The 15820-nt window shown below is 39.6% G+C and overlaps 1 protein-coding gene across 1 annotated transcript in view; it reads right to left on the reverse strand.

The window, feature by feature from the left end:
* Positions 1-15820, reverse strand: part of LOC130013055 (probable G-protein coupled receptor CG31760) — a 52157-nt gene that overhangs the window by 15247 nt on the left and 21090 nt on the right. The window contains exons 2-5 of the mRNA XM_056101480.1: positions 11158-11273; positions 5045-5385; positions 4004-4162; positions 1244-1370 (exon numbers count right to left, since the gene is read on the reverse strand). Of these exons, the coding sequence (XP_055957455.1) occupies positions 1244-1370; positions 4004-4162; positions 5045-5385; positions 11158-11273 (743 nt within the window). The remainder of the gene's footprint in view (positions 1-1243; positions 1371-4003; positions 4163-5044; positions 5386-11157; positions 11274-15820) is intronic.

Below are 15820 nucleotides of genomic sequence, written 5' to 3' on the forward strand. Positions count from 1 at the left end.
AACTAACAATAAGGAGGAATATTTCACAAACGTTGTATAATACTAGCCTGATCTGATATATGCCACATGAAATATAAATGTAAAATCATTGAAGGAAAAATACCGATACAAGTAACAATTTCGGTGAAATGTAGTAAAAAGCCAAGTACAACTAAATGGCCTAAGTTATGTAGTAGTGAAAAGCATTATAAGCGTTTGAAAGAATTGAAATGTATTAATTACAAAGTTCGGTAATTAAGGGAGCCGTGAAAGCGAAGTAAACCGGACACTCGCATGTCCCAAGGTCGCATCCAAGCATCAAGGCGAGAGAGAGACCTTCGGACTTAATCGAAATGAAATGAAATGGGGTTAACGTTCTACTGTTCTGCTTCGACCGGGCTTATGAAGACGGGCATACGCAATACAGTGTGCTATGAGGGTCATTTTGTCCGGACAGCGGCGCTCCGGCCTACTCTTATGTCGAATTCCACTATCAAGGTATCTTTTACGGACACATCAATGTGTACACGGGAACTCCGTCCTGCATCACTGACATTTGGATACCACAACGGAAAATGCCGATGAACTTTCTCGACCAAAACCGAGCGTCTTACTCACTTAGTCACCTTGGCTCCCAGACTTAATGAAGCCATGCGGCATTAGAGGTGATAGCTGCGTGGCTGACCTAGTAGTTCGGACTGTCTACCCCTGTACATATTGGCGTCCCCGTAGCAGAACTCTCAAACAGTAGGGAATCGAAGCAGATTAGGCAGAGACGTCGCTGCCCGGGCGCAATTCTCCAACCTAATCATAGAAATAAAAATTACCCCTATAGAGAATTCAGCTCGACAACAGTATATCCGCCTACCTTTCTTCAATTTCCAATCGTCAAGGACTCTTCTACATGTAGCCAATATGTAAAGGGATAGACCTCGATTTTCGTCCAATCTGAATCAACTTGACGGAAAACCAAGGTAACCAAAATATCGTTGAGGAATGAAGTGAAATGGGGTTTAACGTCCTACTTTTCTGCACGAACCGGGAAAATAAAGACCAGCATTCAGTGTACGGCGAGGGAAATTTTGTCTCTTCAATTGTCAAGGGTTCTTGAACATGCAACGTGTGCAAGAGCCTCGGACGATTTAGCGCTATACTTTGGCAGGACAAAGAAAAACCTTGGTTGAACTCGGGATCCTCTGTTTAGTGAGCTAGTGCCTTACTCATTAACAGCCTTTCTTCCTGGGCTAGTATAATACTTACTTACCTTTGTTGTAGCTTGACAATGGTGCGTTCCCCTAAATACGTCTAGAGCTCCTCCATCTGACTCATCTGATAGGTCGCACTGGTTAATATCCACATTAGTCAGTTCTATATCTATAGTAGCTACACCTCTAAAATAGAAAACATCAACAACATGAAATATCTCTACAATAGAAACCACCTCTACAATAGAAAACATCAACACCACAAAATAGAAACCAAGTACATTAGTCAGCCCTATATCTATAATGGCTACACCTCTAAAATAAAAACCAACTACATTCGTCAGTTCTATATCTATAGTGACCACCCCGGTTGTACGTGACAAGGAGTAGGGTCGCCTGTCCAACCTCGTGGGTTTTCTCCGGGTCCTCCGGTTTCCTCCCACTGCTAAAGACCCCTACGCACACGCGAATTATTGAAATAAAATTAAACCATATGTTAGTCCCGAAATGACCTAGTTTGTGTCGAGTGGACGTTAAACCCCATTTTTTTTTTCTCTCTCTCTCTCTCTCTCTCTCTCTCTCTCTCTCTCTCTCTATAGTGACTACACCTCTAAAATAGAAACCAACTACATTTGTCAGCCCTATATCTATAATGGCTACACCTCTACAATAGAAACCAACTAAATTTCCAGTTCTATATTTATAATGGCTACACCTCTAACTAGAAACCAAATGGATTTGCAGTACTATATCTATAGTGGCTACACCTCTAAAATAGAAACCATCTACATTTGTCAGCCCTATATTTATAACTACATCAGTTCTATATGTATAATGGCTACACCTCTGCAATCGAAAAGAGCTTTATGTATAATGTAATGACTACACCTCTACAAATGACAACATTAATAACATAAAACAAGTCAAAGAGAAAATTCGTAGATGTCCCAGTAAGGGTTAACACAAATTAATGCAGTTTAACGTCCTACTTTTCTGCACCAAACGGGATTATGAAGACGGACACATGCCATGCAGTGTGATGCGGGATTAGTGTTGCCCGAACAACGGTGCCACGGACCACTCTTATATCGATATCTGGCAAGCGATATTTAAAGTAGTGCCAATTTGATACCTGCCGTTTGTCCCATCCGAACGACTGGGCAGACTACCTTGCCAGAGATTCAGAGATGGGGTTTAACGTTGCATCGACACAAACTAGGTCATTTCGAAACTAACACATGATTCAATTTTATTTAAACAATTCGCTTGGGGGTCTTTAGCAGTGGGGGGTAACCGGAGGACCAGGAGAAAGCCCACGAGGTTGGAAGGCGACCCTACTCCTTGCCACGTACAACCAGGGAATCGAAACCCCGCCAGTTGACTCAGCGACAGACAATATGATACAGCGCGCACGCACGTTCTAACCATTCGCCCCCCCCCCCAACCGATCGTCATAACACAGAGAGAGAGAGAGAGGGAGAGAGAGAGAGGGTTTAACCTCCACTCGACACAAACTAGGTCATTTCGGGACTAACATATGGTTAAATTTTATTTCAATAATTCGCTTGCGCGTAGGCGTCTTTAGCAGTGGGAGGAAACCGGAGGACCCGGAGAAAACCCATGAGGTTGGACATGCGACCTTACTCCTTGTCACGTAAAACCGGGGATTCCTAACCACGCCAGTTGACTCAATGGCAGGCTTTATGATACAGCACGCACGTGCTAACCATTTGGCCATCCAACCCCCCTGATCGTCATAAGACTGGCTGGTGTCGAATGTAAGACGTTAAATGGGGAAGAGGAACTTTGTAAAACAATCAACAAATTTGAAATGAGGTCAATATTTAATTTAATCAATTACACATGTACAGACATAAAAACTAGAATATTTCACAAAATAATTTATACCAACTTTTAACGTTTTAGAATAGGTAAGGTCTCCACAACCTTATGTGAGTTTTGTCAATCAAATATTGAAACGATCGACCATTTGTTTATACACTGTCAATACTCCAAGAAGTTATGGGCTTCACTGAATGAAATATTGCAGAAAACGGTATTTATAGTAACCTGAGTTCTCCAGTCATCCATTTTGGATACTTTAACGTGCACGAAGACATTAGCAATTTCATAAACCAGTCAGAACTTTTGTCTGTGGACCATGCAATAATATTAACCAAATATTACATTCATATATATAAAACAAAACTGGCGTCTAATCAACCTACCAAAGAAGGGTACATTGCGTTTCTATACATTCAAACGCAAAGATAGACTAACAAATTAAGTAAATAAGGACAATTTTTAAAAGTGGAAATTCCCTTTAAATCACTGATCCCCCTTGAACTGTTGAGATTGTAAAGTTTACAAACATCATGAACAGATTGTAATGATGAATGTGGATATAATCGCTTTCATTTATATACTTGTATGTTAATATATATTACCGTAATTATATTACTAATTTCGGTGAATAAACCAATATTAAAAAATAAATAAATAAAGTAAAACTAAATAGTTATATAATATATATAAAAAAAAAACCTAATGTGTCCCCCATTTCAGATGGAATGCGAAAATGAACTAGACCATAAATAAGACTTTGAATTGTATTGGAACTTGAAAGTCTATATTCATCGTATTCCAAGTAAACTTACAACTAGTACAAATAATAAATGACATTTCATACAACTAATTATTATTATATTGTTAGGACTGAGTGGTTTGCCCGCAAATACCAAATTGTATTCCAAACATGCACAGAATCAACCGGAATATACCGACGAATACCGATCCGAATCCTCCATTTTGTTACTTACTTGAATATAGGTGTTTTATTTTTGTCGAGATCGAATATTGGTGCTGAGTAGGTGACCATCCAGATATCTCCCCCACCACAATCATAATATGGATACGTCCAATGACCATTTTCATATTTAGCTGTTGGCTGATCGAACTGTAGAGGTGTGGTACTGCCGCTGTAAAAACAATAAATTGCAATGATTCGATCGTAATCTCCACAATCAAGGTGTCAGCTCGGCGAGTAAGGTGCTGGTTTAGGACTAGCCATTCGGTCCCAGGTTCGATTCCGGTCTTAACCGGGGGAGAGAAAGTGCCCCCTGTCGTTGGTGGGGGGGGGAGGGGGGCTTGTCCAGAAATAGAGTTTAGTCTTTCGAATGGGTCAAGTGCCCCCTATCGTTGGTGCGGGGGGGAGGGGGGTCCAGAAATAGAGTCTAGTCTTTCGAATGGGACAACAAAACGGGGTTACAAATCGCAGCGTTCTCGCTATCCTTTTCTCATTACCAACAGCTAAGGGTGTTTTTTTTTATCCGCAGGCTAATATGGATATGGTGGCTGTTCCTACCTCGAAAACAATGGCAGCATATGAAATGCACTGGTTTTAGATAATCGATTTATCAGAGAAATTTATCTATCAGTCGTGTAAGCATCTGGGCACCATGAGGGCCATTTGTTCACGTTTGCCGGCGACCTTGTGCATTTTCTGGTCGCCGTATGGTCGCTGCAGCGCATTAAGGACGCCACCCCGGTCTGACTGGGGCATTACAACTTTCAAGGTTTGATCGCAAAGCCTTGGCGTTTGTTTTGAACATGCTTAAAACAAGCGCGGTGACTAGGCGATCATTCACGACCATGGAGACCACAGAACGATATCTATCGTTTCCACCACGCGTTTACCGCGCTTATGGCGATCTTGACGCGCTCTGCGACAATTTTCCGTCGCCGTAGCGTCGCAGTAAGGACGCAACCCCAGTCTGACGGGGGTATAAACGTTATCAACCTTACAGAGTATCTGTACTTGTTGTTATCATTATCGTGAGTGCGAAAATAAAAAGACTTACTTATATGTTATACTATCTTGCTTCACAGTAGCATTTCCAAAATCTTTAACTCGAACAGCATTATACCATTCAGTACCATTACTAAGATAGTTATAATTCACGGCAATATCAAAGGCGCTGACGCTTCCGTTCTTTCTAAAAGAGTAGGGACAAAAACGATCATATAAACTATATAGTCCAGGTTCCAGGGCGATGGCAGCCCCGAATATCAAGCCTTCGCCATGAACATTGTTTCTAACGAAGGTGTAGAAGATATTTTCTTCCAGACTGTTCAGGTTTCCATCTATTTGAATTATGGAACTCAGTATGTTCGCTGTGCGTATCGCTGGTTCAGTGTAGACCTGGAAAATTTACAAAAGATATTTAAAGGCTGTGATTTTCTTGAATCTCTAATAGGAATGTATGTTCAAAAATAGCCCAATCTGTTCAGTATCCATGCTGCTCCCTATGTAACAAAAGCGTCGCCATCTTTAAGTGCTGTGAACCAAATTGACGTGCTTGTCTTAAATCCGATTGAATCCAACAGTGAGGCTAATGTCCTCCGCCGAAATCCCAAAATAAATAGATGACACATGTTAATTAATTGCACGTTACCTTTTTCAAAAGTATCGAGCAATCAAACTGATTAGTCTAAGCATAAACCGCTCAAGATCAAACTCAGTCTGGTTTTGAAGTACCTGGTAGTGAAACTATACACTAAGTTTTATCACTCTTCATCAGTTAGAATCAAAGTTAACTTGTCCCAAAGCATCGACCAATTAAATTGCGTAGCTCTGATTAGCTTTAGCGGGGAATATTAATTATTGAACTCAGTCAAGACATGCGCCTAATGAACAGCTATACTCGGGGTTTCAGCGCTCTCACACAATTATAACCAAAGTTTTCGTGTTCCAAAGTCTCAACCAATCAAATTGCTTATCCCTGCTTAGCCTTAGTGGGAAATGCGCATGATCGAACTCTGTCAAGGCATTCACCTAATAGACACCTACACCAATTTTGAATATTCTACCTCAATGAGAAGGAGAGTTATTGTGTTCCAAAGTCACGACCAATCAGATTGACGTCCTTCTTACTCTGCCGAAGCAGAAATGCTCAGCATCGAACTATGTTATGGTATTGGTGTAATGCAACTATACACAAAGTTTCACCACTATCACCCAATTAGAATCAAAGTTGTCAAGCTCCAAAGTCTCGAGCAATAAAAATGCTTATCGCTCTGCTTACCCTGAGCCGAAAATGCTCATTATCAAACTTTGTCATGGTATTGATGTGATGAAACTACTCTGACTAAATTAGAACCAACGTTATCGTGTCCCAAACCACCAACTAATCAAATAGCTAATCTTTGCTTAGTCTAAGCAGAATATTCTCATCTTCGAACTCCATCACGGCATTCACCTAATAAACACCTACATCAAGTTTGAACATTCTACATCAATTAGGAGGATTATCGTCTTCCAAATCTCGACTAATCATCAAATGGCCTATCGATCTGCTTACCCTGAGCTGAACATGCTCTCCCTCTCTCTCTCTCTCTCTCTCTCATTAAATAAGAACCAAAGTTATCATGCCCCAAACCATCAACCAATCAAATTGCTTGTCTCTGCTTACCCTAAGCAGAAAATGCTCATCTTCGAACTCCATCAAATGAGCGCCTACAACAAGTGTGAACATTCTAGCTCAATTAGAAGGAGAGGTATTGTGTTCAAAAGTCTCGACCAATCAAATTGTTTATCGCTCTGCATACCCTGAGAAGAAAATGCTCATCATCGAACTTAGTCATGGTATTGATGTAATGAAACTATACACCAAGTTTCACCAATCTCACTTAATTAGAACTAAAGTTATCGTGTCCTAAAGCACCAACCAATCAAATTGGTTATCTCTGCTTACCCTCAGCAGAAAATGCTCACCTTCAAACTCCATCAACACATTCGCCCAATACAGACAGACGGGCGGACGAGTATGTACGGACAGACAGACATAAGACGGTGGGTACAGAAAAGTAGGAGGTTACCCCCAAATTCATTTAATTTCACAAGCTGCACTAACTCTGGTAGTACATTGTTTTAATAATGGACACAGAACATATCAAGCAGATCAGATGATCGTCCACAAGATTCTACAAGTGGACAGGGATTTCTTCGTTGCACCAAATAGAACAATACATTCAGATCGGGTGATAACCTTTGTCGGTAGAGTGTTTACAATATACTTAAAAGGGAGCCAATGTAATAACTCTAGAAGAAACTAATAAAGGCCGTGGCTGACTATGGCGCACGAGAGCCAGGGCCCCCTTAGAAAGCTAGAATACAAATAAAAAAGAAATTTAACTATAACGATCTATATTATTTATGTTATATTTAATTTGAGTATTGTACTTGGATTTGCGCTGTTGCTATATCATTTGAAACGAATTAATCAACTGTGCTTTCAACTATTGAAGTCTACTCAACAGCATTTTGACATTTGACATACGTACATTGCTAAAGCTAGGTTCCCACTGCTGTGCGATGCGTTACGATAGGATTGTTTTCCAATCTGATTTAACCACGGATCCTATTTCGTTTCGTCTTTTATAGTTCCAAATTCGTTTTACTTGTCTTCACAACACTAGGATCTGGGAGAGTTGTAGTATAACAGGCGTTCTAGTTGATGTGAGGAATTAGCCAATGAAACGGTCTGTTACGGCGAGTTCTTGGCGAGCTCTGCACGGAACTGTGGGTACAAACCCCTAGAAACTTCATCAATGTCTGACGTCATGGGTCAACAGCCGCTCGTATGACCTTTGGGCAGATCTTCATGCAGTGTAGGTCATCGAAAGTATAAAAAAAACGAAACGAAATATAGATCTGTATTTTAATCAGATTGGATCGTTCCCTATAAGTCCACGATCTGGTACGTGCAGATACGTCCGGCTACGTTTCGATACAATTAACATGACTGCTACGATTCACCTAAATATATGATACGACATGACAGGGTCACCACGATTAAAACCACGATTTCATTCGTAGCGCGAATCGTGGTAGTGGGAACCTAGCATTAGGCAGTGAGAAAATGAAATGAAATTAAATGGGGTTTAACGTCCTACTGTTCTGCTGCTAAAGTGGGCTAATGAAGACGGGCATACGCCATGTGCTATGAGGGAAATTTTCCCTGGGCAGCGGCGCTACGGCCTAGTCTTATATCGAATTCCAACTGCCAAGGGATATTTTACGTGCACGCAAATATGTACACGGGACCTCGGTTTTTCGTCCCATCCGAACGACTAGACAGCTGTCCTTGTCAGGCCCGACCTCCAGGCTAGCGAGCCAGCGTCTTACCCACTTAGCCACGTGATCCCCCAGTGAGAAAATGGACATTTTCCGAAAAATGCAAATCACGTATCGTTACTTCTAATTAATATTGTAGTTATTCGTTCAGCTGTTGAAAAATTGAAGAACGTATAGCAGATCCAAGCGCGTGTTTTAGTGCTCTTGAAAATGTCATATTTAAATCTAGAATGTGTATCATATTACTTCACCAGGAAATGTAATATAATATTTAAAAAAAAAATAACAATTCATGACAAAACTATAATTAACGAGATTACGACAAGATGAAGTACGGCGTAACTACATTTCAAAATTGATTTGGTAAAATATGAAATTTGAGACGGGCTCTGAATTAAAGGTGCTTTATGTAAGATTTAGATAAAAAAAACAACAAATGGCCGTTCTTGTTATTATAGTGCAAAGGTGATAATGGAAAATGAACATATTCAAAATTTCAGTCAAATTACTTTATGTTGATAATGGAAAATGAACATATTCAAAATTTCAGTCAAATTACTTTATGTTGAGCGAAGTTATCAGTGTGTGAAGTTTGACAAGATATGGCGTAAATATCCTCGATTGTCAAGCACCATTGCCACCATAATGAAGTCTCGATTATCCATTCCAACGTTAGATTATTATAAGGCGCGGTTGTTATCAGTGTTTGAAGTTTGACAAGATATGGCGTAAATATCCTCGATTGTCAAGTACCATTGCCACCATAATGAAGTCTCGATTATCCATTTGAACGTTAGATTATTATAAGGCGCGGTTGTTCTAATCCATATCATATCTAGGCCATCCGATAATCTAGAGAGTTGCCATGCGAATAAATATCTAAATAATAATTTATAGGGAGCCAGACAATTGACCTAAAATAGACAGATTTAAATGTTAAATAATGCATCTTTAACGACTAGTTACAAATACATATATTTGGATATACTACCGACGAATATTCTCTGTCAACTAGCCACAATAGTTACATAATCACACGAATCAATATCGATTATATTTCTCACGTATCGACCACCATTGTAGAAATTTAAATTCTAAATGTGATTTTTAATAATCGATTTGAGGATACAATGGGCATTACTCCCAATCCAAGGATGTAATAAAGAATGGCTTTAAAAAAGCCACCAAGATATAATTGTATAAATATTGCGTCATAAACTAAAGCCATAGAATAGCGATATATTCTATGTCAGCCATTATGCAAACATAAAGATCAATAATAAAACAATGTATTTCGATGTTTGGCATGAACAAGGAATAACGTATGTATATATGGCGTTTAAATGAGGTACGTTCAAATCTATATTTAAAGCGGCAATTGCATATTTTCTAAGAAAGTCAAAATATAATTATTTCTATATCTATTATTTAAACGGGGAATTATGTAAGATTGGATAATGAGCTGGCAGTTGTCACTATAATAGTTAACAACTAGATAATGCAAAGGGAATATGCTGAAAATTTCAGTCAAATTGCTCCCCTCTGAACCGAGATATTAGCTGGCAGTTCGCACTATAATAGTTAACAACTAAATAATGTAAGGGGAATTTGCTAAAAGTTTCAGCCAAATTGCTGAACTCTGAACCGAGATATTAACTTTTGAATTTTAAGCTTAGCTTAGATCTTTAAATAATAAGGCCTTTCATAATTTGATCCCAAACCTGTACGTGACACAGAGTAGAGTCGTCTATCCAGAAATACACAGAATATGTCGAGTGGACGCTAAACCCCATCCCCACCCCCCTCTACTTCAAAATATTGAATTAACCACTAAGCTTAATACTGGGACAAACCCTGTCAATAGTCATTAATTAGATAAAATAAAAACCTAATAATCTAAATCCGAATACTCGTGGAAAGCAGATCTGGCAATTAATAAACAACCTTTTGAATTTATTACTGTTTAATGGTTGTAATGGTTTCTATTTCGACTAAACAATAGAAATTAATACATTTTAACTAAAACTAGAATCATTAAATCGTTAAAACGAAATCGATTTAACCGATTATACTATTGGTAATTTTCACAAATTTATCTAAGGACATAAATATTGATAATATTATAAGCGATATTTTTGGTTCTATAGATTGAAGTATTGGATTTTATTTTATGATCAGTAGTGGAATACCGCGTTTTATCAGTGAAATAAAAGTGTTATTCCACTGGCTAGCAGTGAAATAAAACTTATTTCACTGGCCGCCGGGACTACTTTTTTTTTGTTTTCTGGAGTTATCCAAATATGCGACGGTCACAACTCACCACGCACACGGTCACTAGTTCAAGTCGTTGAGTCGATTGGTTCTATAGATTGGAATATTCCTTGTCACGTACTTTCTAGGGTCGCCTGTCCAACCTCGTGGTTTTCTCCAGGTCCTCCTGTTTCCTCCCACTGCTAAAGGCCCCTACGCGCAAGCGAATTATTGAAATAAAATGAAAAACCATATGTTAGTCCCGAAACGACCTAGTTTGTGTCGAGTGGATGTTAAACCCCATCTCTCTCTCTCTCTCTCTCTCTCTCTCTCTCTATCTCTGTCACGTACTTTCGATTCCCCGGTTGTACGAGCCAAGGAGTAGGGTCGCCTGTCCAACCTCGTGGGTTTTCTCCGGGTCCTCCGGTTTCCTTCCACTGGTAAAGACCGCTACGCGCAAACGAATTATTGAAATAAAATTGAACCATGTGTTAGTCCCGAAATGACTGTCATTGTGACTGCTTTGCACACATTGTGGACTTCGATCCACCCTGACTCCTGGGCCTACACATATAAATGATTACTTACTCGCCATACTGAGGTATTGAAGACAAGCTGAAGGACCTCCTCGGTTCCACCTGAACATTGACTGTTCTCTACTCGATTCACATACTCCAGAGCTTTCTTGGCTGCTGCTAATCGTTCTGAAAAATACAACATTAGACAAATTCATTAAACAACAAAACGTGTACAGAATCCCCTTGAAAATGGGGAAGCGGGGGAAGGTGAGAGAGACTATAATCAGAAACATTGAGTCAACTGGCGTGGTTTCGATTCACCGGTTGTACGTGACAAGGAGTAGGGTCGCTTGTCCAACCTCGTGGGTTTTCTCCGGGTCCTCCGCGAAATTTTGAACGGCACACCAAGAAAATGCGAAAAACCTTGTGATCCCACTGGTGTCTACTGATAAGTTCATAGCTGTGTTTTTCTTTATTTAATTTGAGTCATTCTATGTGTCTATGACTAGTCTCTGTCTACGGTTGTATTCTGTCTGAGTTACCATGTTTTTATTTTGTAAATATATATTTAGCCATGTGTTTCAAGGTGTGCCGTTGGCAAAAAAGGTTGTGAGTCACTGTCTTAGCGAGTGCAAGGGATGAATTTGTAAATAAACTAGCAAGGTTACTCAACTCCCGGAGTGGGGTGCGGGAACACTTTTGACGCCCCCGGACTCCCAACCCCCACCCACACCACAACAATAATTGATAATTCTGATGATTTTTTTTTACTACATTCCGTTAAATTTCAGAATAAAGGCAGCCAAAGCAAACTGAATTTTACAACGAGACCAAATGAACTTGAGAGAAAAATAATCGGTACAAATTTTATCCTTAAATATAACAATCAAAATAAAATAATTGTAACCAATCATCCCTTCATAATTATCTAAGTAGATTCTCATGCTATAATTATATAACAAAAGGGAGTGGGTTCGATCCCAATCACTATAATTAACCTGTGATGATGTACCGGACTAAATTCCACCATTTCTATGTCGATAACTCTATTGATTCGGTTTATGTTTAAATTCATCGATTTAAACTTATTGATATTTAAGGGGAACCACGGTGGCTCAGTGAAAAAGGTGTTCGCTCACTAACCAGGATAGCCTGGAGGTCGGGTGTTCGATCCCTGCATTGGCCGAGAAAGTTCATCCAGATTTTCCGGCGTGGTTTCCCCTTGTCGGTGATGCAGGACGGAGGGCCTGACAAGGAGAGCTGTCTAGTCGTTCGGATGGGACGAAAAACCGAGGTCGCGTGTACATATTGGCGTGCACGTAAAAGATCCCTTGGCAGTTGGAATTCGATATAAGAGTAGGCCGTAGCGCCGCTGCCCGGGCAAAATTTCCCTCATAGCACACTGTATGGCGTATGCCCGTCTTCATTAGCCCAGTTTAGGAGCAGAACAGTAGGACGTTAAACCCCATTTCATTTCATTTCAGTAACCAGAAGGTTATGGATGGGATGCTGGTGTTCGCTGCGAGATTTGTCAGTATGGTTTACTCTTGTCTGTGTTGCAGGATGAAGGTCCCGGCAATCAACAACTCCTAGTCCTAGTCGATGGTATTAAAAACCGAGTTACCGTTTACAACTTAGAGTGCATGTAAAAGAACTCCTGGCTATTGGAATTTGACACGTCAACACAATTTTCCTGAATGGCGAATGTCCGTCTTCCGTCTTCATTATCTCGGTTGGTGAAGAAAGATAACGCGTCAACGTTCATTTCATTTCATTTCACTTCTGTTCAATATATAATCCGAGCTGTGGGTTTTACGCATGCAGGGTCCATCTAATTTAATTAAAATTAAATCTTTACAGGTGGTTGATCCTGCGTAGCACGGGTATAACCATGAACAGGATGTAGCATATCTCTGAAACCGGAAGTGTTAGGCCTATGTCAGCCTTGGGACAGCCCCAGTGTAGTCGCTAACCCCGAACAGACAGACACACAAACAAGGTCCAGTTTAAACTGATATACCTACATCCTAATAAAGCAAGGTGGGGTGGATGGCCGAATGGTTAGCGCGTGCGCGGTGAATTATAAGGTCTGTCATTGAGTCAACTGACGTGGTTTCGATTCCCCGGTTGTACGTAACAAGGAGTAGTGTCGTTTGTCCAACCGCGTTGGTTTTCTCCGGGACCTCCGGTTTCCTCCCTCCAGCTGCTAAAGACCCCTACGCGCAAGCGAATTATTGAAATAAAATTGAACCATATGCTGGTCCCGAAATGAACTAGCTTGTGTCATGTGGACGTTAAACTCTCTCTCTCTCTCTCTCTCTCTCTCTCTTTTTTTTTTCTCACACACACACATCCTAATTAAATTTATGTTTCTGTTTAGACGTAGGATTAAATATGTTGTTAGACCCCTACCCTCATATCCCCTCCCACAAATACCCACACTCAAACTTATAGTGAGAACCATAGGTTAGGTAACTTTGACGCAATTTGATTAAAATACAGGTATAACACACTATATAAAATACAGGTATAACATACTATATAAAATACAGGTATAACAGACTATATAAAATACAGGTATAACAGACTATATAAAAAAAACCGAAACGAATTAATTATAAATGATCTGTGTTTTAATCAGTTGACCTTGACACGGATGCAAAGCAATTTCCATTATTCTGTATGGATGATTTTATATAGAATGCAGGGGCCTTCAAAGACAATAAAGATCACAAAACATAACAATAAAATAGAGATAAATAAAGGGGGACTTCCTAATTGGATAATTGTCAAAATAATAATACAACAGAATAACGATGTAATATTAGTTGCCTATGTAAGAGGACTGATACCTTTTAATCTGTCTATGTATTAATTGTCTATGTTAGGCCGAATAAACAAAATAATACAACACATGTAATATAATACAACACGATGTAATATTAGTTGCTTATGATATAGGACTCATACCTTTTAACCTGTCTATGTATTAATTGTCTACGTTAGCATTATTAGTGAGCAGAAATTCGGCCGTGTATATGTTATCACTCGTCGCTTTAGTCAGTTATATAGAGCAACGACCCGTGTTTTCCTTTGGCGTTTGTCACTTCCGATACGGGAAACCTGTATTACTCAGCTATCGTAGCAATGATCTCTGTGTTAAAAGTATATTTGGAATGTGTTTAACCAGCTCTAACACATATGTGATAATGACTGGCACCATTGTCCTTTAATATATATTTCTTAGCAGTTCTAGATTAAACAAGTATTATGCAATAGCTAGATCTGCCTATTGCAGGTCTTTGTTTGGGCCATAAATGTTATCTAAATTATTAATTAGACATTAATCAACTTATCCAATCGAGACTTGGGTTATTATCGCACGAATGTTAGTAATGACGTTCGAGGCTTGCCTAAAACTGTATTGCTAATATTACGGTTCAGAGTGAAGCGAGAGAGAGAGAGCGAGAGAGAGAGAGAGAGAGAGAGAAATGGGGTTTAACGTCCACTCGACACAAACTAGGTCATTTCGGGACTAACATATGGTTTAATTTTTTTATTTCAATAATTCGCTTGTGCGTAGGGGTTTTTAGCAGTGGGAGGAAACCGGAGGACCCGGAGAAAACCCACGAGGTTAGACAGGCGACCCTACTCCTTGTCACGTACAACCGGGGAATCGAAACCCCGCCAGTTGACTCAATGACAGACCGTATGATACAGCGCGCGCATGCTAACCATTCGGCCATCCAACCTCCCTCAGAGTGAAGCAATTTGACTAAAATTTTCAGCATATTCTGTTTTTATTATCTATTTTTTAACTATTATAGTGTGAACTGTCAGCTTGTTATCTAATCTTTAATTACTTATTAAGGTCCTGTAAAATAAAACCGATTCAGACTGTTGTAAATACCCAATCTGATTAAAACACAGATCCTATTTCGTTTCGTTTTTTATAGTTCAAAATGTACTGCATTAGGATCTGGAAGAGTTGTTTACAACAGGCGTTTTGGGTGGCGTAAGAGATTAGCCAATGAAACCATCTGTTACGGCGATTTCTTGGCGTGCCATGCACGGAACGGTGGGTTTACCACTAGAATCAACGCTGATTGATTAATCAATGTCTTACGTCATAGGGTCAAATACCGCTCAACTGGTCAGATCTTCATGAAGTGTAGGTCATCGAAAGCATAAAAAAAACGAAACGAAATATAGATCTGTTTTTTAATCAGACTGTTATAAATACGGAAACTCGAGTGTCCACAGAAAGCCACACTAAGGCCGACTGTTTAATCCTAGCGAAGGAGAAAAAACCTCCAGGGTCGGAGAAAGTGGGATACAACAAGTAGGGTCGGTCGGTCGGATGAACACGGATAATTTTGGTTTTTTGGCCTTAGAGGTGCGATATCATTCAATCCCAGTATACTGTTTATCCATTAATACTTATTACGTTATCTCTGCATCGATGATTGTGCATTAGTTTTGATCATGTATCGGATCATAAATATGACAATATCTCGTATTGTAATGACTATAACAAAGATTAATGGCACGTGGATGACATCTATACGAAAACTATTGACTATTATCTGCATTATTTCACAGCTGGATATATTATATTCCACACTTGGGTAATTATTGACAGATTAAAAGGATTCAAATTGTTGGCCCAGTGATCTAACAAACGGGCTGCTCGTCATAACATCTGTCATCGATGCAAATATCGTGGATTTGGT

Source organism: Patella vulgata, chromosome 5 (assembly GCF_932274485.2).
Source record: "Patella vulgata chromosome 5, xgPatVulg1.2, whole genome shotgun sequence".
NCBI classification, from domain to species: domain Eukaryota; kingdom Metazoa; phylum Mollusca; class Gastropoda; family Patellidae; genus Patella; species Patella vulgata.